The following is a 17,906-nucleotide window of genomic DNA, read 5'->3' as shown; positions in this document are numbered from 1 at the left end:
CATGCCTATCCACTTTTAACTGCAGCAGTCACATCCGATGCGACTCCGTAAAAAGAGGGCAAAAAAGAGGGTTTTTTCTGGGCTTGACAATCAGCCGGAACACCAGTGATAGTACCCTCATATTTTCACCAAAGACCTCATCCTTCAAGCTTGCGATTCCTCCCAGTCCTCCTCCATTAGCTGCTCATTGGTTTTCACCCTCATGCTCAGCACAAGAGCACCAATTGCAGCTAATCCACCAAATCTAAACACCCATCCCAGACTATCGTCGAAACCCTCTTCTCCTTTCTTCAAGGCAAGCAGGCGGAAGAGCAGACTACTCGCCAGCGAGCTGATGATCTGTGGTGCAGCAACGTAAACATTATGAATGGCAAGGATGATTCCAGATTCGTGTTCCATGTGGTCATATTTGGCCACTACCTTCGGATGGACCACAGCTGAGTACTTTCCCATAACACCATTGATTCCGGATAAGACCGAAGGATCAAGAGATGAGTAGTCAAAGTCACTATCCAACTGAGGCGAAACGTGAGGGTTGAACGTAGCATCATCATCGTCAAACTGGCGGGAACGCGAATGGTGATGGTACTGATTTGCAACGACTGCAGCACGAGCCTTGATGTCCTTGATGCGACTTACTTCCTCACTAATTAACACGAAAGGCGCCCACAGCGCAACACCCCATGGAATCCCCAAGAAACCGAACATGATGATGGCATTCCTCGAATTCCAAATCCAGAATGTGGAAAGTGTGCACAGAATGAACACAGCGTGGCTCACAACCCAAGTCTTGATCACGGAGACGCTTTGGACAAATGTCTTGAATCTATACCAAGCTGAATCACAAGAATGGGTCTGAACAGCACTTGAATGGGGCGATACCAACAGAGGAAGCACAAGGTCCACAGCCAGCGTGGTTATTGCGTGCAACAGCAGGGCTAAGGTGCCGCGTCTGGTAGCCTCGTCCAGAAGAGGTTGTCTCTGCTCTGGAGGCAAGCTCGAAGGATTGGAGTAACCGTTTTCATAGAGATACAGCTCACCCACATACGTAGTCGTGTAGAACAACATAGGGAAATAGCCAATCCAAGCAAAAAACTCGGCATAGCAAACGATCTTAATCTGGGGCGGTAGTTTTCTGATCGAATGGACCGTTTGTTTGAAGAGTGACACAATCGCCGTGAAAACATTTAGATTGTCGTCGTCTATGCCCATAGCGATCAGTTTCCTGTGGTGTTTCCTTCTTTCCGCGCGGATTGCGATATCCGTCTGCGGATTCCGTTCCTTAACATACCAACACGCCGCACATGTCAAAACAGTCAGGAAAATCGCCGCTACAGTCGCAAGCACCTTGAACTGAGTGTCCCCAAAGAAACTCAGATGGCGCGTGAGATCCACTGTTCCCAGCCAGAACCCCACAATGTTGAACAATCCTATAGACCTTGCTGCCCAGGCATTGGCAATCTGCTGCTGGTCCGTGGGCACACAATCAACGATGAAAGCTCTACTGGAGGCCTGGATTACACTTATCGAAAAGTCCAGCATGTACACACCAAAGGCTGCAAATGGCACTGCAATTCGGTTGATCCTATCCTGATCTGCTCCGCGCACGAAAAAACCTACTATCGAAGTGGAGTGCGACAGGTACCACAGCGAGAACGCCGTGGCAGCACATCCACCCAGAATAAACGGTTTTCGTCTTCCAATTGCTGCATTGCACTTGTCACTGAAAATTCCAACAATAGGCTGACCAACAGTTCCCGAGATTGGACCTGCAATCCAAATCAGTGCCAGAACCTGCTTTGAGATACCAAGAGATAGCAAGAAAGGTGTTCCCTCTGAGAACTCTGTCGACCAAGCCAACTGTAAACTGCCGACAACAATCGTCAGCACAATGATATAGAACGTGGAGCGATGCGGATTGATCACCGTGTTCAACTGGTCTTCTATGCGATCGGAAGTGGTTGCTGTGTTGGCGTTGCTAATAAAGGAATGGTCCTCATCCGCCTGCACCTCCTCAGGGCCCAGCAGATGAGAATCTTGCGCGCTAGAACCTTCCGGCATGTAGAATAGGCTAATACGACCAAGAGGATATGCGAGTGATTTGGTTGTGAAGATTTCGAAAGAAGCAGAACGAGCACAACATGAACGGTCATACCCCATGACAATGCACCTACAACAGCGCACTTGCGTTTCTCCGCAAATCACCAATTGGTCTGTGCACGTATGGTGACCATAGGTGCCACAGCGGTGAGGGCGGTAGAAGTCAGATTTCAGGCTTATGAGGGAGTAGATTTAGTTGGATTATGCAAAATTTCCACAATATGTGAAGGAAATGTGAGAAACTAAAGTTTTTTGTTCTCTAGATGTAGCTGTTATATCGAACTCTGTAGATTAGATTTGGGACAGGGGTAAACATCGTGCAGAGGACAATTTTTTAACCAGGGACCTGGGTTTGCAATCAGGGGAGGTGGATCGGTCTCAATTTCCACGAACAGCCGTCTGCAGTCGTCCGGATTATTACCTATATTTGTATTCTTGCTATCACATGGCCTTCCACTTCGCGATATCTCTTAGATTTCCGTCTCGGCCATGTAAGGGTACCCTCGGGACGAGTCAACGTCCATAACCCAAAAGAGATCTTTCCTAATTGGGTATGCATGTTGAAAATAGCGTTGAAGACGAATATTCAACTAGTGTATTGGGCGCAGCGCGCAATTTCAACCCCAAAAATACATAGCCTCCGCTCGTATACGATGATTTGTCGCTCTTTCGTAATCTTGTTTTTACATATACATGTCCTCTTTGACTATGCGATGTGAGCCCATGCTGCGCTCAGCACAATGCTGGAGCAACCGCGCATGCTCTCTGGCCACAGAATAGTCCGCATCCCATAACATTTTGCTCACCATCTGGCATAGTCCCACAATATACTCCTTATTCTTCACATCCAGCAAGATCGACGCATGTCGTTTCAGCGCGTTGTAAAACACGTTTCCGCTCATGTTGCTGTACCAAGTGTGCAAACAGATTCCTCCAGCCAATCCGGTCATCTCAGTGCGGATTCTGCGCAGATAATGGTACCCATCTTCACGTTGTTCCGCTTTGGCCACGCCGTCTTCAGCTTCGCCTTCGATGGACAAAAAGTACGATTCTGGGCCGTAATTACAGAAATTGTAGCACCATAGAACGATCACGCACAGTCCAACCACATTCGACCTGAAGAAGATATCAGTACTTGCGTCATATTCGTAATTAAACTCATATTTTCCATCTTGTGGACTCAAAAACATCTCCCAAAGTAATAGATACGACTGCAGGGCACATATTTTTCCATGCTCGCTCTTGGACCAATCGTATACACGTTTGGAGATTGCCTGGCGGTCTGCTAAAGTTGGCTTCACGTTCATCCGCCACGGAGCACCAGCGAAAATCATGAAATCGTAGTGGGAAATGCTCATAAAAATATGTGCCATGTGATACGCAATACATTTGCAGCGCGTGTCACTCTCCGAGAACTGAGGCGACCGGATATCGTTCTGGTTTTCAGCGAGAAGACTGGTTTGCGCTGAAGAGGTGTTCTCAATGGCTGTCCGTGAACTGCAACAAGAGCCACCAACATCATTTCTCCAAACGGCAAACGCTGCAATCAGCATCTGTCTCCAGTTTCCGGATGATGAGCCTTTTCCATCCAATCCAAAAGAAGCCTGCAATTCACGCTGTTGCATCTGGTACATTATGGAGCAAATTCCACTAACGAGCACTTTCTTGCCAAACGAATTGGTCTTTACGGGGATACCGTTCAAGAGGTTTTTGAGCGCAACCAGAAAGTGTACGTTGCCGTTTACAGGCTTGACTGGGTTTGCAGTCAGTGCATTCTCCCACAGCGAGTCATCACACGGCATCGTCATCTGGATCTGGTGAGCATAAATCAAAATTTGGTGACCGAAAGAAATCGCATCAATAGCGTCCATATAGAAGCACATAAGCGTTGATCGTTTCATGGATTCTGCTTCGATCCACTTGTTATATATATTTTCGGAGCTTTCCATCTCGTCCAGCTTGAAAGGGTTTCCACCAAGAGAAGGGCTTCTTCGCAAAAGCTGCACGGTTGTGCCGTGATGAAGATGGGCCCTTTCGTGCATCTCGCGTATGGAACAGTTTTTCTCGTAGAATTCCAGAATCAAAAGGCTCTGGATAATCCATATTTTGGCCGGTGGATGGAAGTGTGGGGATGAAAAAATGAGCCACCTCAATGGCTTTGCAATGGCAAGAGCAAACTCGCTGGGTTTGTCAATCTGCTGATCGATATCATTGACCTGTTCTGAGACGCATCCAGCCAACTTTGAGCCCATCATCGCCATTGCAAGCAGCAAAACCGGCGGAGAGTCAGCTGCCACAAACGTGGGCTTGTGTAGAATCGGAAACCTGGGGTGGAAGAAGTTCCAGTACATGTCTAGCATCCTCTCTAGCCTTTTGAGGGTGAAGTTGGAGTTCTTTTGGATATCCGTTATTGTCTGGCCCAATTCTGCGACTTTGGACTCAGTTAAACGCGAGATTATTGATCTGTCATGGTCAGGAAACAAATCTGGTGCCGGAGAGTTCGTCGTCGAAGTATTGACATTCTGTAAAAGCCCCATCATTGCATTCGGGCTGATATCAAATGGTCCAGTCAAGAAGAGATCCCCATTTGTGGGATAGGAAAGACTTCCAAGACCCGCATCTGCCGTCGAAGACTTCGAATCTGTTCCACTATCTCGCTCTGAATCATTGAACAGCCATGAGATTAGACTCTTTGAGCTGGAACCCTCGGGCGGCAGTTCGTCAACCTGGAAACTCTCAGTCTTTGGAACCACTGTCATGGGCCTATCATCTTCCGAATCACTCTGCCCAGTCCCAACATCATCACCAACTGAATTGTGTCTATCCAAAGTTTTTCCGATCTGATGTCGCTTGGAAGAACGTTTCTGCTCCTTGTCCTTATGTCTTTTGAGATGCCTTTGTAACAGATCGTTCCTGACAAACGTCTTGGAGCAACCATCCCACTCACACCGATACACCTTCTTTGGATAGTGATTGAGTTGATGACGCGACAGATGTTCTCGCCTTGAAAAGGACTTATGGCAGCCAGGGAAGTCGCAGCGATGGCCGGCCACGTCTTCTTTCCCCGCGTTGTTGGCATGGTCGTGCTCCGGGGAGCTAGACTCCGATGAGTTAGGATTGTCTTTTGCGCGCATGAAAGTCATCTTGCCATTTTGCTCCATCAAAAGTGGGCGTCCGCAATCCAGGTGATAACTCTTTTGGCGCGAAGAAGTCGATAATGGTTGAGTTCGGAGAAGTGATGGTTACGTCAACCCTCCGGTTGACGATACTGGGGTTGGTGATTTGGTCGGGCACGCAATATATGTGCGGCTTAAATTGCCCCATCGGGGTGAAGGAGGCTTACAGGAGATCGTTTGAACTGACTATGCTAATATGCGAGCAGACCGGTTCATCCAAGAACGCTATGTAGCTAACTGAGGGGATGGAAAAGAAGCATGACGCCTAGACTAGTGATTAGACAGAGCAGACCTGTGGCCATGGCTTAGAGAGAAAAGGGAAGAATCAGAGCAATCGATTGAACCGAGAACTTAAATTAAATGAGCTTGAATTCATGGTTTTCTAATATACAGACATACAATAATCATCTTTGAATATTAAGATACATTTCATAGATTCGAAAGTTATGGGATACCCCTCCAAACGTCCTCTATTTCAATTTGATGAAGTTCTCGTATGCATGTTTCATGCACCTCGAGAATTCCCCATCTTTCCCCACTCAAACTATACGCTCCAATGTATCCAATAGCTGCTTCTCTCTGTTCACATTGTAGGAATCCTCAGAAGACTTGATGATTTTCCCAAGATCGCAATAAACCATATTATTAACCTTTGCAAAAAGCTCATCGTCGAAGACGGCTTTTGCCATTAGATAACCGGACTTGTTCTTCGTGATGCTCCATCCCAGAAGCCAGAACACTAGACCAGCCGGCTTCATCAACAATCTGACTAATAGGCTAGCCTCTCTTCCCAACCCTGTTCCAAGAACAAAACCTGGCTCGTAGACTAGAAATTTGACCTGTGGATTTCTTCTTGCTAGTTCATGAAACAGATACAAAAGAGCCAGCTTGCTAGTCGCATAAGAACGCAATCCCGCCTCCATGGTCTCAGGATTTGCATCCGCTGGATTAGCAACAGGCTTGATCACAGGGTCCATACTGGAGTCGTCCCAATAAGGTTTGGGCACCATGTTGCGAGTGTGCTCTTTGTCGGCAAAATGGGAGTGACTTCCGGTGACGACAAACCGGCCTTGCCCGAACTCTTTCAGCAACGGAATTAGCTCCCTGGCAAAGAGATAAGGTGAGATCACGTTCACGTGGAAAGTACACTCAAACCCATCCTTGGAGCTAACTGTGCGACTGAAATTCGAGACACCCGCATTGAAGAGAACAGTTTTGATTGGTGGTATTTTTCCGTTTTTGACCAAGCTTTTGATTTCTTCAAGAGCATTCTTTGTGCTCGCAATGGAAGAAAGATCACACTTCACAGTGGTGAGATTGGCTTTCTTCGCGACCTTGCTGGGATCGCGACACACCATCACGTGGTGAAAGTCCTTGCCATTTTTTTCGATGTAAGAATTGGTATAACTGCCAATTCCGCTGGTGAGGCCAGTGCTGACGAGAGTGTAGTTCGGCATTTAACTTTTGGAAAGTTGATTTTGAGAATAGCCATAGGGCCACCATCTTTTCCAAGCAAATATATATGATTTTAATATTTCCGAGAAACTTCTTTTCAAAAAAATTATTGCTTTTCTCCGAATAGTATCGCCGCAATATCCTTTTCTCATGAAATTGTGCGGAGATAGTCCGGCGGACAAAACGGAGATAAGCAGGGGCAAGATAAACGGGCAGTGGCTTGAATACTAACAAATCATAAAATCTCAAAGATATACTGCTTACTGAAATTGGGATGTTTGAGGACTAGTGTGCACTATTCTAGGTGGTTCTTTGTATAAAATTCGAGGCCTCCGTGGAGCTAGTTAAGGCTATGGAAAGTTGTCAAAGAGATTCATTATAGCCTGCAAATTTTTCTTTGAAATTTCCAAAAACTAGTCAAAAACTAGCCAAAAACATGAACACCTCCTCGTCTCTTCTTAAGTCTTACATTTCAAAGCCCTATGGATGATTCAGAAGAGTCTTTAAAAAAGCTTTGAGCTAGTAGAAAAGGAAAGGTAGATAGATATGTTTGGTCTCTAAAACCACGAGCATGCTAGCACCAAACGAGGCAGAAGATTTTCTCTCACGATGGTAACAACCGTTCAAAGCAAAAGCATTCTCCTTTTACATTTTATGCGGCAGAAGAGCGAGGCGAGAGCGCTCGCAAAGAACAAAAAAATTGACAATCTTGTCGACTTAATTCTACAGCTGTTTCCCAAAAGAATCCCAATTTCCAGTTTTTTTTCAGTTACAAAGTCTTTAGAGCCCACATCACACCAACAGAACGGCATTCACACATCCATCTCTGTCTGGTTCGTTTGTGATCTGTGCGTACTTACCCCAGACAACCTTACCACCGGCAGTAACCATTCCCATCTCGGAAACGTTCACCTCAATAATGGTTCCCTTGGTCAAAACTCCCAAGGTAGTGTACATGGGGGACTGTGGATTCTTCTTGACAGCTAGAATAGGCAAAAATACCGTCACTCCCAGCTCTGGGTGTGTGACGTTGGCCTTCTTCTGTCTCAGTGCAGAAGGTCTGATAATTCTCTCGAGTTTCACAGGCCTTCTCGTGAAACCTTCACCAACAAATGTGTGCTTTGTGATCATACGCTTCCATGACTTGGACTTCTTAGTTCCGGTCTTGATAACCTTGAACATCTCCTCCTCACTGATACCACGCACACGCGGCAATGGCACAGAAAACTTATCCGCCTTCTCCATACGTTTCTGCTTGATCGAAGTGGAGATGGCCTTTGCAGAGTTTTGAGTCTCACGATCCAGCAAATAGGTTGGCAAAGCCTCGTCTTCCTTGGGTTGTTGCTTGGGGCCCTTGACCTTGCTCTCTTCGTGCGCCTTGATCTTCTTCTTCATAGCAACCTTTTCGCTGTAACGCTTCTTCGCAAATTGCTTACCTCTCCATCCCTTCAGATTCTGTGCATCTTTTGCGATTCTGTGACCTTCTCTGGCTTCTCTCTTTCTCTTTCTCTCTTCGTGGTCCAGCCTGCGGCCGTGCTGCTTGATGTGCTGCTCTATGTACTCGTTTTGAGGCTAGAAAAAGAAGGGTTAGTAAACAGATCACTAGAGAAATGCATAACCAGTATTTTGTCCCAACTTACCATTTTTTAAAACACAATTGGATTGGTAATACAAGAGTAATGTGATGTATGCGGTATCTGTCCGAAAAAAAACTGGGTTAAAAAAAAATTACTTGGGGGCCGGGTAACCTCATCGGCACCAATTTTTTTTCAGACTGAAAAGTAACAAGACTTAATAGAGAACAGATTCTCGGTAAGAATTTGATCAGTTTTGCTTTGTTTAATTTTACTCTAATTTTGGTCTAAACCCATTATGTCACTGGAAACGCTTCTTACGACCATCCTGGAGTCTGTAAAAACGACGACTGAGTCGTTGAAAAATCTGGAGGAGACGCTGGAATCTGGGTCTGCCAATCCGGTGGAAGGAACCGCCAACAAGGAAGGAATCTCGCTTCTGGCCCTGAAGAACTCTTCGATGCTGTCATATGTGAATTCGGTGGTGCTATTTGCACTGGCAAAGTTGGATGCACTGGAGAGCAAAGAAGGGGTTGATATCGACCAGATCGATGCCATAGTTAAAAAGACCGTGGAACAAAGAGTTGTTCTGGAAAGAGGAGTCAAACCCCTGGAAAAGAAGCTGGGATACCAGATGGACAAGCTCACCCGTTCATTCCTTCGGATGCAGAAAGATTTGAAGGAAGCTGAGTCCAAAACAGTAGACGAGTCCGCAGACGGTTCCGGAAGTGACGACAGCGAGGACGAGGAGGATGCTTTCAATTACAGGCCAAATGCAGCCAACTTTGCACAACCAAAGGCTGGTGAGGTCAAGCGTCATGATCACAACGATCAGGATGACGCTGAAGGAGAAACTGAGACCGAGTCCACAGAAAAGTACAAACCTCCAAGGATCTCTGCTATGGTGCCGCCTACAGAAGAGAAGCCTAGGCGCAACAGACAGAAACTCCAGTCCATGGAAGAATATCTTGAGGAGATTGGAGACACACCAATGTTGGAATCAAGTATCGGCTCCACGATTTTGGACCACGGTCGTGGTGTAAAGACATCCAAGGACGTTGAGAAGGAACGTGAGATCACGCGGTACGAAGAGGAGAACTTCACCAGATTACCCGAGAACGTGACCAAGAAACAGAAACGCAAGAAGGACACATTTGCAGGTGAGGACTGGAGTATGTTTGGCAATGACAAGGAGGGCGAACGGTTCAAGTCCAAGAAGGTGAAAAACACTTGGGAAAAGGCTAAGAGGAGAAGGATGTAACGCCGAGACACTACGGTAATGAAACCCAAATATCCTTATACACTATAAACAAAACATAAAAAGAGGCAGGAACGAGACACAGGTGGATTTAAGAAAGGAAAGGGTTGCTTTACTTCCAACTTCCCAGGCTGAGGTTACCCATTCCGTCATCCAGATCCAATCCCAGACCTGGCGACATATGGCTTGAGCTGGAAAATCCATGGCCAAAGGGTGGGAGAGAAGGGCCTTTCAGTGCAAAGTACGACGAACTGGTGTTCGAGAGTACATATGATGGAGTTAACAGAGGTGTTACCGGGTCGATTGATCCAGAACTGGAGTGGTAGTGGAGTCCCGGGTTGGAAGCACTGGATTGGCTCAGCGAACGCTGGAAAGGTGATTCGTTCGTGGAAGAGTGGGGGATTTGCGAAAATGTGCTTGATCCGGTGGAAAGAGGCGTGAACGCAAGAGTTTGAGCTGGGGGAGGAATCTGGAATTGGGGCTGAGAAGCTTGGGAAGCTTGAGAAACCTGAGAAGCCTGAGGTTGATATCCCTGAAAGCCTTGGAAGCCCGAAATTTCACTCTGAAACTGACTCTGCTTCGAGCCAGTGCTTTGGTAAAGAGTCTGGTTCAGTCTTTGACCCATATTTTGACCCATATTTTGACCCATATTTTGAGCCATGTTCTGACCCATATTCTGGCCAACGTTCTGGCCCATATTTTGACCCATATTTTGACCCTGAAATTGAATAGCGCTCTGTGTTCCATGCCCAACCCGTCCCTGCCTCATGGCAGTCTCAAGCTTGATCTGGATCCTCCGTCCAAAAGGCGTGTTCTTCACCGTCACCAGCAATGGCCTCACCAACTCCGCCATCATCAATCTATGCTCATCATCAGCAACATCAATCGCAGTCTGCACTACATAATTTCCATACTGATCCTGGACCAAAACAGCCAGAATCTCGGGTCTGCACAGTTCCTTGACCAATGGAAGAGCAATCGAACGGTCCAATCGCAACAACCTTTCCACCACATTGGAAGAAAATTTTTGAGTAGAAAGATTCACCAAATTCGCTGCAGCCTGCAAAGCCAAGTGCGAATTGACTCCCGAATCACCGTAGGACACTAGATGCTGCACGACGTAGTTGCCAAACTGGTCCGCCATCAACAACTGGCAATTGGCCATAATTTGCAGCGCCAATTGGTGGAATTGAGAGTTCCCACAACTTTTTAAACATCTTTGAAGAACACAACAGCCGTGGCGATGTGTAGCCACTCGAACCATATCGTTGCAGATGGAGTCCACCACGAAAGAGAAGCTGGTAGCGAGCAGGTCCACACGATCATTTAATATCTTTTGGATCACATGATTGCCATTGAGGTCCAGGATCAAGGCAACAACGCAATTGCGAATAGAATTGCCAAAAACAGCGATCTGGACGTCGTCGTCAATGCAATCCACCAACCTCTGCAAAGATCGTGTTCCATGCTGGTCAACTGCGATTTTCGGCACATCTGCCTGGATCCGCAGCCAGATCAGGTTTTTGTGGTGGGTGGGCGCCAGCGCCACCAATTTTTGCACGAGATAATTGCCAAAGGGATCGCACATGAGTTCCACCAACTGTGGCAATACACGCTCAAAAATGGGTGCGAAATTGGCCCGCGGGTCCTCGTCCAGACGGCGCTGTAGCAGCCTACAGCCATGTTGGTCTTTGGAGATGGCACACACATCTGGCCCAGGCGGAGGAGTTCTCGGCTCCAAAGGCTCAAAGTCTAAGGTTGAGCCTGAAGCAAGAGAATTGACAGATCCCGAGGGATTGTGTTGGGGAACACTGGGATACTGGACGGAGAGTTAGTCAATCTGTGGAGATCGGGATGTGGCGGATCGTGAGGTCCGGATCTATAGAGCAGAAGATGATCCAGCTTCAGACCAGCAGGCCAGCAAGGGGAACTCACCATTTTTGTCAATTAAGGCTGCTTATTCGGAAGCTCCTATATAACCTGGAGTCTATTGAATATAAAAATCACAAACACCAGGCGTAAACTATTCAGAGCGTGGTACTGAATCAGCTAGGGGGCGCAAGCCTTTAAATATGATTTACAACCCTACGGTTCTAGATCTCCCCTTCAGGAAAGGCCAAATAAAAATGCCACATGGCAGCATAACCTTTTACGGTTCGCGTGAGATGTGTTGCGTTTGGGCGGCTGTCGCTGCTCCAGGCCTGTTTCGAGAAGGTTTTCAGAAATGAAACCTGCAATCACCAAGACAACTGGGCGCGGGAGCGTGCCGGTTGGCCCGCTGGTCTCGCTACTGGCGGTTAACACAGCTGTTGGTAAAAACTTTGCAAAGAATGGTTTCAGCGCCACATCCTGACGCTTTTCGTTTCCGAAAATGCCACTAATTGAGCCCGTTGCAGCTCCGTTTCAAACTCTCAATGGCATCACATTGTGTCAAACGTCTCCCAGTTGCAGAGGCCAAAACCGGCAGACGGAAAAGATGGGAGGGGTAGTGTACAGCGCCAAAATACCTGCGAGGTGATTCCGCCAAGTCGGGTATTGGGAGTGGGAACGAAGAGGGTCGGGACAGCCGGCGATGGATTTGAGACGTTTGGCGAATTTGTGGGCGCTGCACATACAATTCTACTTGGCACTCTGGGAGATTACCGCCTTCGAGCCGCCTTAGAACCGCCTCTGCAAGCCTTGTAATCGCAGAGTCCCTGCAAGGCTTGGCCCGTCGTTCCCGCATTTCGTGTCCGTCCCCAAAACGTGCTGCATATCAAAACTATGTGCATAAACCAAAAAGACGCCGCACCTTATCCAAACGGCCTATTCTCGGTTGCCGTCTAAATTTAGACGGTCCATTAGGCCGTCATTGGCCCATAAAATACTCTAAAGCGCTGTCGAGCAATTGAATTGGCCAAACATATCTATTGGGTAGTGCATAAGCTGGAAACCAGCCTTTGAAACCGGCCTGGACCACCGTCATTCTTGCTCTTTTCCAACCGCAACCCTGGAATTTACCGCTCTCATAAAGGCTCCCGGTTTCTACGATTGTATATGCTACGGTGTTGAATAATAGTTTTGCCACAAATGGCTTTTTTTCCGTTAGTCCTATCTGCGAGTGAGCTAGCGCTGCTGGCGCGCTAGCTGCGTCAGGGCAAATCCCTCAGACTTGAGGGAACATTGTTATACAGCCAAAACATGGATTTTTTACGGGAAACGCGAAACTCCTCAAGTCTGCGTAGAGCTTCGAACTCGTCCAGCATCTCCACGTTGATGGCGTGTTCTATCGCCTCAACAATCTTTTTGCGCCGCTGGGCTGTTTTGCTGATGGTTCCACGACGCCATTTGGCCTTGTAAACCTTCTCGAGGTCCTTAAGAGGTGGATTATTCTTGTAGCCCTTGTGCCATTCCTCCCAGACATCCTGGACGCTCCGCACTCGGCGGTTGAGGCGGATATCAGGAATCAAATTGCGGCTTCCATCAGAGCTATGGCCACTGCTCTGGCTCTGACTCGTCCCCAGCTGCCCAAGCTGGGTTAATTGGCTCAACTGGTTCAGCTGACTGATTTGACCTAGGTGTTGGGGTGGTTCCACTCTTTCAAAGCTTTCAAACCTGGTCTCATGGGATCCAGGACTGCTTTTATCCACGAAATAACGCATTTGGTCCTGCAAAAAACGCTGGAAATCGCCCTGGACTCGTCCTATACGCTCCAGCATGCCCTTGTCAACTTTGTCCAACCTCTCCTGCAGGACCTCTATCCTGTTCATCATGGTGATGATCATCTGCTCCTGGCCCCGGATATTGGACATGAGGTTCTGGTATTCGTTCAGATTGATGCTCATGGTCTTCTCCATGCTTCTCATCATGACGTAGACTACTCACGAGAAAGCCGGGAACCAAACAAATGCAAAAATCTAAAGTCTGTGTCACACGAGCGCTTTCCTCAAAAGGATCGACACCCTAAGCGTATGGACCTGGTGAAAAATTCCACTGGAAGCTCACTTTTTTTCGGCTGAACTGATAAATTAGGGCTGTTATGAACTTAACACAGCTTGTATGTTCTATAAACTTCAGCAAATCGTCCGCTATGTTGAGTAATCAGGAACAAGGGGGGGGAATCACGAAGAGACGCGAGATTGTCTGCAGGCCGATCCTACTTTTAGTGCGGTTTCCAGGCTGGTGGGGGTGCAAAGATAGTGTATCAACCATAAATAGAAAAAGAAACAAAAAATTAAAATCGACATGTGCACGTCATTTATTTTCTTCGTGCGGCTCAACCTACGTCTCTACTGAGAAATCACCCAATAACAGGTCCAGTTGTCAACGATTTGCCCGATATTCTTGAAAAAAAAGTGTCCCTCAAAAGATCAACAGTGCCCGTACCAGCTATACCAAAAGCCACGAATCCAGACTCTCTTCCTCCTCAGGCTCGTCATCTCCTTGCTTGCTCACACTGAGCTTGCGAGCATACTCCATCTCCGTATAGATGATTTCAATGGCCTTCTCCACACCGTTTTCGCGCCGGATCTTCTCACTAACAGCACGGGCAGTCTCAATCACTCTCCTATCACTAACAGCCTGTCTCAACAGCTTTGACAGACTTTTGGCGTTCAGTTTCCGGAGAAAGAACCCGGCACCCATATCTTCCACACGACCAGCATAGAAGAACTGGTCTCCAAAGAAAGGCTTTATGATAGTTGGAAGCCCAGCCCTCATACTTGCTCCAGTAGTTCCGCTGCCTCCGTGGTGAACACACGCATCAATCTGGGGAAATAGCCAATCATGCGGCACCGACCCGGCATTGTACACCTGCTCGGGTAGTTCAACTTCGATTTCTGTCTTGGCTCCCAAGCGGTCAGACCAACCTTTGTTGAGAATGCACCTCACATCAGCATCAACAACGGCATCCACTACTGCCTGGGTCAGCTCCTTTGGATCGCTAACCACTATAGATCCGAATCCAATATAGACCACTTTCTTTCCGTCTGAACGAGCTTTAGCTATGAACTCAACCAGCGCTTTATTGGGCTCAAAATGGTTGGCTTCATCAAGAAACCAATAACCAGTCACATTCACCCATTCGGCAAAATCAACCGATGGAGGCAACACGGTAGGTGAGACATTGTACATAAACGGCACTTTGTACTGTTTCATCCGTGAGAGGTTTGTTTTCTTCAGTTTAAGGGTCTCGACTCGCCATTTGTTCACCTGACCAGATATTCCTTTCCAAAACACATTCTCGAACATAACATGAGTAAGATAGTTATAGGAACCACCTCTCTTCTGGTCTGGAACTATAAAGGCATGCGGATAAGCTCTAGTCTTGGTCCATGGCATCGTAAAAGCACGAAAATAGGGGATTTTGAGTTTCTCCGCAATATGGAGACCTCCCATTGCGCTGGGAGATTCAATCAATACATCCGTGTCCTGACAGGCTTCCCACGAAGAAGCCAAAAGTTCTGAAATCCAGCCACGGAACCTCGACGAGGCGTCCTTCAGAAATGCGACGCTCATGGTGCCATGCTGCACCATTAGAGACATCAACTCTGCCGGATCTCCTGCAATTTCGGCGAACTGGAGCCCATGACTCAAAATCCACCCCTCGAACTCCTTATGTGTGGCTATCTTCACCTGATGACCCTCAGCAAGTAGGCCCTTCCCCAAGGCTATGTATGGCTGGACATCTCCACGGGAACCAATTGTGAGAAGCGTGAAACGATACGACTTACTGGGCTTGAAAACCGTCTCTTCGTAAGGATCATCCTCAACGATAATGGGAACGTCAACTCCCACGAAATCATTCATCTTATTCTCAAAAAGTCGCAATCTCGCATCTGCTATTGGGTTTCGTGGAGAATCAGCCAGTCTCACATCATCAGAACTCTCGCTGGTGCTCTCGGATACCACCCGGAATTTGTCGACCTGTTTTAGTAGCACATGCTCGCAATCGTCACGAGATTCGGAAGATCCAAACTCAAAAAAGAGCTCCTCATGGCCATGAATGACCACCACCAGCCCCGAATAGCCAAACCGGAAGCCCTTCTCTTTGTGAACAGTCTCAATATCCGAGAAAGGAAGAATCATCAGCGTTTTTGTGCCCGGAATCAGTGATCGATAGCAGATCTCGTTCGTACCAATGTAGATCTTTCCGTATAGTGGGATATTGCGCTGGAGATGGGCATAATACACAGATATCAGTGTTTCAGTCTCTGGGAGCTGAAAATGCTCGCGAAAACGGGAATTTGAGATACTCCGCTGTTTTGAGTCCATCACCAAGTTCGAATCCTGTCCCATTTCCATTGCGATGCGGTCATCGTAATGGAAAAACGACGTTTTCCAGAGGTTATGGGTCAGGTTGGTGGGAATATTCACAATTCCCTGCACCAGTGACTTAGCAGAACCGGTCAGCTTGGAAAGCCGGTATCGGCTCTCATCATCATCTTCAACTATAGGCTCTGTTTCCTGTTCTGGCTTAACTATACTTTCGACGACAGACTCTGTCGAGTCAGAAAGTTCCCGCGACGCAGCCGCATCATCGTCTTTCCAAACTTGATCGATATCTGCAACTACATTCGTAGCCCCGTTGAAGAAGATCAAGAAGTAATCATCCAAAGCAAAACTTTCAGAGCTCTCCAAAACCTTGATCTTAACGCTCTGAGCATTGCCAAGAATCGTATCAAGTTGGACATCCATGACGTTCTTCAAGGGCATCTTGATAGTAGCATGACCCTTTTTATTTCGTGCTGAAAAAATTTGTTTCTTGATGACGCTGACCCAGCCACGAGCAGCATCCAGGGAATCAGCCTCAAACGAATAAGAGCGTGATTCCGTTATGATGCGGAACCAAGTCGCCACGTTGGGATCCTTTCCCTCGTGGACGATCTCGGCTCTCAAAGCATACCTCAAGTCCAGTACCAAACTTGGGAAATACAGTTCCGTCGAGTCTGAGTACAGCGAGAACGTGTTGTCTCGTAGAATTGCCCATTTCCTGTGGAGCCTATGGCTGGGGTACGATTTCACCGAGAGAGAACCACGCTTGGCAATGGAGCCCTGCTTCTTAGGCAAGTAAGCGAAGAACAATACGTGGAACTTGGTGATGTAGAGATGTCCCTGGAGAAGGACATCGCGTAGCAACCAGCATGGGTAATCATTGATGAACTCGTCGTTGGGCGCGATATCGAACGTCTGCTGCAGTTTTGCGGAAATCGCGGAAGCTCGCTCCTGGCTGGTGCACGAGTCCTTAGTTGCGGATGTGAGTTTATTGACAACCGAGAGTTCAAAAAGTGTTGGTCTCCTTCTGAGCTGATTCATCGAGTCCAGTGGGTTGGTGGATTGAACAACTGGAGGAGGTATGGAGGGTTCATCAGTAGTGGGCTCATAAGATTCAACTGGCTTACTCGAAGCAACCCCCAGAGCTCCAGAAACTCCACCAACTGGCTCACCATAAGATTCAGCAGGCCCACCAGCTTCGCCAGGCTCACCCAGGCCAGCTTCACTTGTCTCGTCAGTGACTATCTCATCCTCCGCCAACACTTCATCCCCTTGGCCTGCCTCAAATTCAGTTAATCCGGCATACATACTGGCAGCTGTCAGCATCGTCACAATCGACTTAGCCATTCCATCAACGGGACGACCATAGTCCTTTCCCAGGGTCTCTTCTCTTGTCCTGCCGGATGAAAGTGGCGAGTCGGGCCGCGAGAGCCGCAGCGCTTCCAACCCCGAACTGAGCCCACGTTTACCAATCACAGAAGCTGAAGAGAACGAATGCGATATCAATCGTGTCGGCGATAATGCAGTTGACTTCTCAACCAAGAAGTTCTGGAGAGGGGAGCGCGAGCGCGACGGCCTATCCTTCCCGTCATCCCCAGGAAACGCCCCGGGAATGTCTTTTGAAGCGTCGTTTGACATTGCAACAACGCTATTGGCCGGGACAAAAAACCTGATCAGTTGGGGAAATGACTCTCTTCAAGGATCACAAGGGTCAAATCCGCTGTCAAACCGGCCTTGAACTGGTTGATCTAGAGAAAACGAGTGCTTTCGTGTTTAAGGAGCAGCCTAAGCGAGGTTTATCTTTGGTGCCGACACGACGAGCTGGGGCTCGTAACGTCAGAGAATCGGTTATTGTACCCGCACACTGGGGACTTTAAAATGTTTCATTTTTGCCTACTTACGCTGTTTTTAATGTGGCTAGTGAATGTGCTCGATATTCATCCAAAAACTCGCACAATGAAATGCAGGCTTGAGGAAGCTTGATGATTGTGGTCAGGGCTCAATGATTGATCTTTCAACTCGTGCCTCGGCCCGGTTTGGGAGCACATCGCTCACAATCCTTCAAGTCAGTCTTACCTTTTTGGGTAATGA

At 47.6% G+C, this 17,906-nt stretch overlaps 9 protein-coding genes across 9 annotated transcripts, besides 2 other annotated features; 2 read left to right on the top strand and 7 right to left on the bottom strand.

Annotated features, from left to right (window-relative positions):
• Window positions 1-144: 144 nt before the first annotated feature.
• KUCA_T00006045001 (uncharacterized protein) lies at window positions 145-2,061 on the bottom strand (the record flags this gene model as incomplete). Its single annotated transcript, XM_022605274.1, has 1 exon — window positions 145-2,061. The coding sequence occupies one exon, from the start codon at window positions 2,059-2,061 to the stop codon at window positions 145-147; it is 1,917 nt and encodes a 638-aa protein (XP_022462028.1).
• A 722-nt stretch (window positions 2,062-2,783) lies between these two features.
• KUCA_T00006044001 (uncharacterized protein) lies at window positions 2,784-5,261 on the bottom strand (the record flags this gene model as incomplete). Its single annotated transcript, XM_022605263.1, has 1 exon — window positions 2,784-5,261. The coding sequence occupies one exon, from the start codon at window positions 5,259-5,261 to the stop codon at window positions 2,784-2,786; it is 2,478 nt and encodes an 825-aa protein (XP_022462027.1).
• Window positions 5,262-5,815: 554 nt separating this feature from the next.
• Window positions 5,816-6,733, bottom strand: KUCA_T00006043001 (uncharacterized protein; the record flags this gene model as incomplete). The annotated part of the gene is made up of 1 exon (XM_022605252.1): window positions 5,816-6,733. One exon carries the CDS (start codon window positions 6,731-6,733, stop codon window positions 5,816-5,818), a length of 918 nt encoding a protein of 305 aa, XP_022462026.1.
• Window positions 6,734-7,523: 790 nt separating this feature from the next.
• Window positions 7,524-8,126, bottom strand: KUCA_T00006042001 (uncharacterized protein; the record flags this gene model as incomplete). The annotated part of the gene is made up of 1 exon (XM_022605241.1): window positions 7,524-8,126. The coding sequence occupies one exon, from the start codon at window positions 8,124-8,126 to the stop codon at window positions 7,524-7,526; it is 603 nt and encodes a 200-aa protein (XP_022462025.1).
• Window positions 8,127-8,333: 207 nt separating this feature from the next.
• Window positions 8,334-8,366: a sequence feature (Short protein (KUCA_T00006041001, CDK30046.1) was converted to a misc_feature.).
• A 97-nt stretch (window positions 8,367-8,463) lies between these two features.
• Window positions 8,464-8,484: a sequence feature (Short protein (KUCA_T00006041001, CDK30046.1) was converted to a misc_feature.).
• Window positions 8,485-8,603: 119 nt separating this feature from the next.
• On the top strand, window positions 8,604-9,566 carry KUCA_T00006040001 (uncharacterized protein; the record flags this gene model as incomplete). Its single annotated transcript, XM_022605229.1, has 1 exon — window positions 8,604-9,566. One exon carries the CDS (start codon window positions 8,604-8,606, stop codon window positions 9,564-9,566), a length of 963 nt encoding a protein of 320 aa, XP_022462024.1.
• A 109-nt stretch (window positions 9,567-9,675) lies between these two features.
• KUCA_T00006039001 (uncharacterized protein) lies at window positions 9,676-11,151 on the bottom strand (the record flags this gene model as incomplete). The annotated part of the gene is made up of 1 exon (XM_022605218.1): window positions 9,676-11,151. The coding sequence occupies one exon, from the start codon at window positions 11,149-11,151 to the stop codon at window positions 9,676-9,678; it is 1,476 nt and encodes a 491-aa protein (XP_022462023.1).
• Window positions 11,152-11,185: 34 nt separating this feature from the next.
• On the top strand, window positions 11,186-11,398 carry KUCA_T00006038001 (uncharacterized protein; the record flags this gene model as incomplete). The annotated part of the gene is made up of 1 exon (XM_022605207.1): window positions 11,186-11,398. The coding sequence occupies one exon, from the start codon at window positions 11,186-11,188 to the stop codon at window positions 11,396-11,398; it is 213 nt and encodes a 70-aa protein (XP_022462022.1).
• Window positions 11,399-12,694: 1,296 nt separating this feature from the next.
• KUCA_T00006037001 (uncharacterized protein) lies at window positions 12,695-13,411 on the bottom strand (the record flags this gene model as incomplete). The annotated part of the gene is made up of 1 exon (XM_022605196.1): window positions 12,695-13,411. The coding sequence occupies one exon, from the start codon at window positions 13,409-13,411 to the stop codon at window positions 12,695-12,697; it is 717 nt and encodes a 238-aa protein (XP_022462021.1).
• A 520-nt stretch (window positions 13,412-13,931) lies between these two features.
• On the bottom strand, window positions 13,932-17,453 carry KUCA_T00006036001 (uncharacterized protein; the record flags this gene model as incomplete). Its single annotated transcript, XM_022605185.1, has 1 exon — window positions 13,932-17,453. The coding sequence occupies one exon, from the start codon at window positions 17,451-17,453 to the stop codon at window positions 13,932-13,934; it is 3,522 nt and encodes a 1,173-aa protein (XP_022462020.1).
• Window positions 17,454-17,906: the final 453 nt, after the last annotated feature.

This window comes from Kuraishia capsulata, genomic scaffold, assembly GCF_000576695.1.
Source record: "Kuraishia capsulata CBS 1993 genomic scaffold, Kuraishia_capsulata_scaffold_7, whole genome shotgun sequence".
Taxonomy (NCBI): Eukaryota; Fungi; Ascomycota; class Pichiomycetes; order Pichiales; family Pichiaceae; genus Kuraishia; species Kuraishia capsulata.
This window is presented reverse-complemented; position numbering and strand designations above follow the sequence as displayed.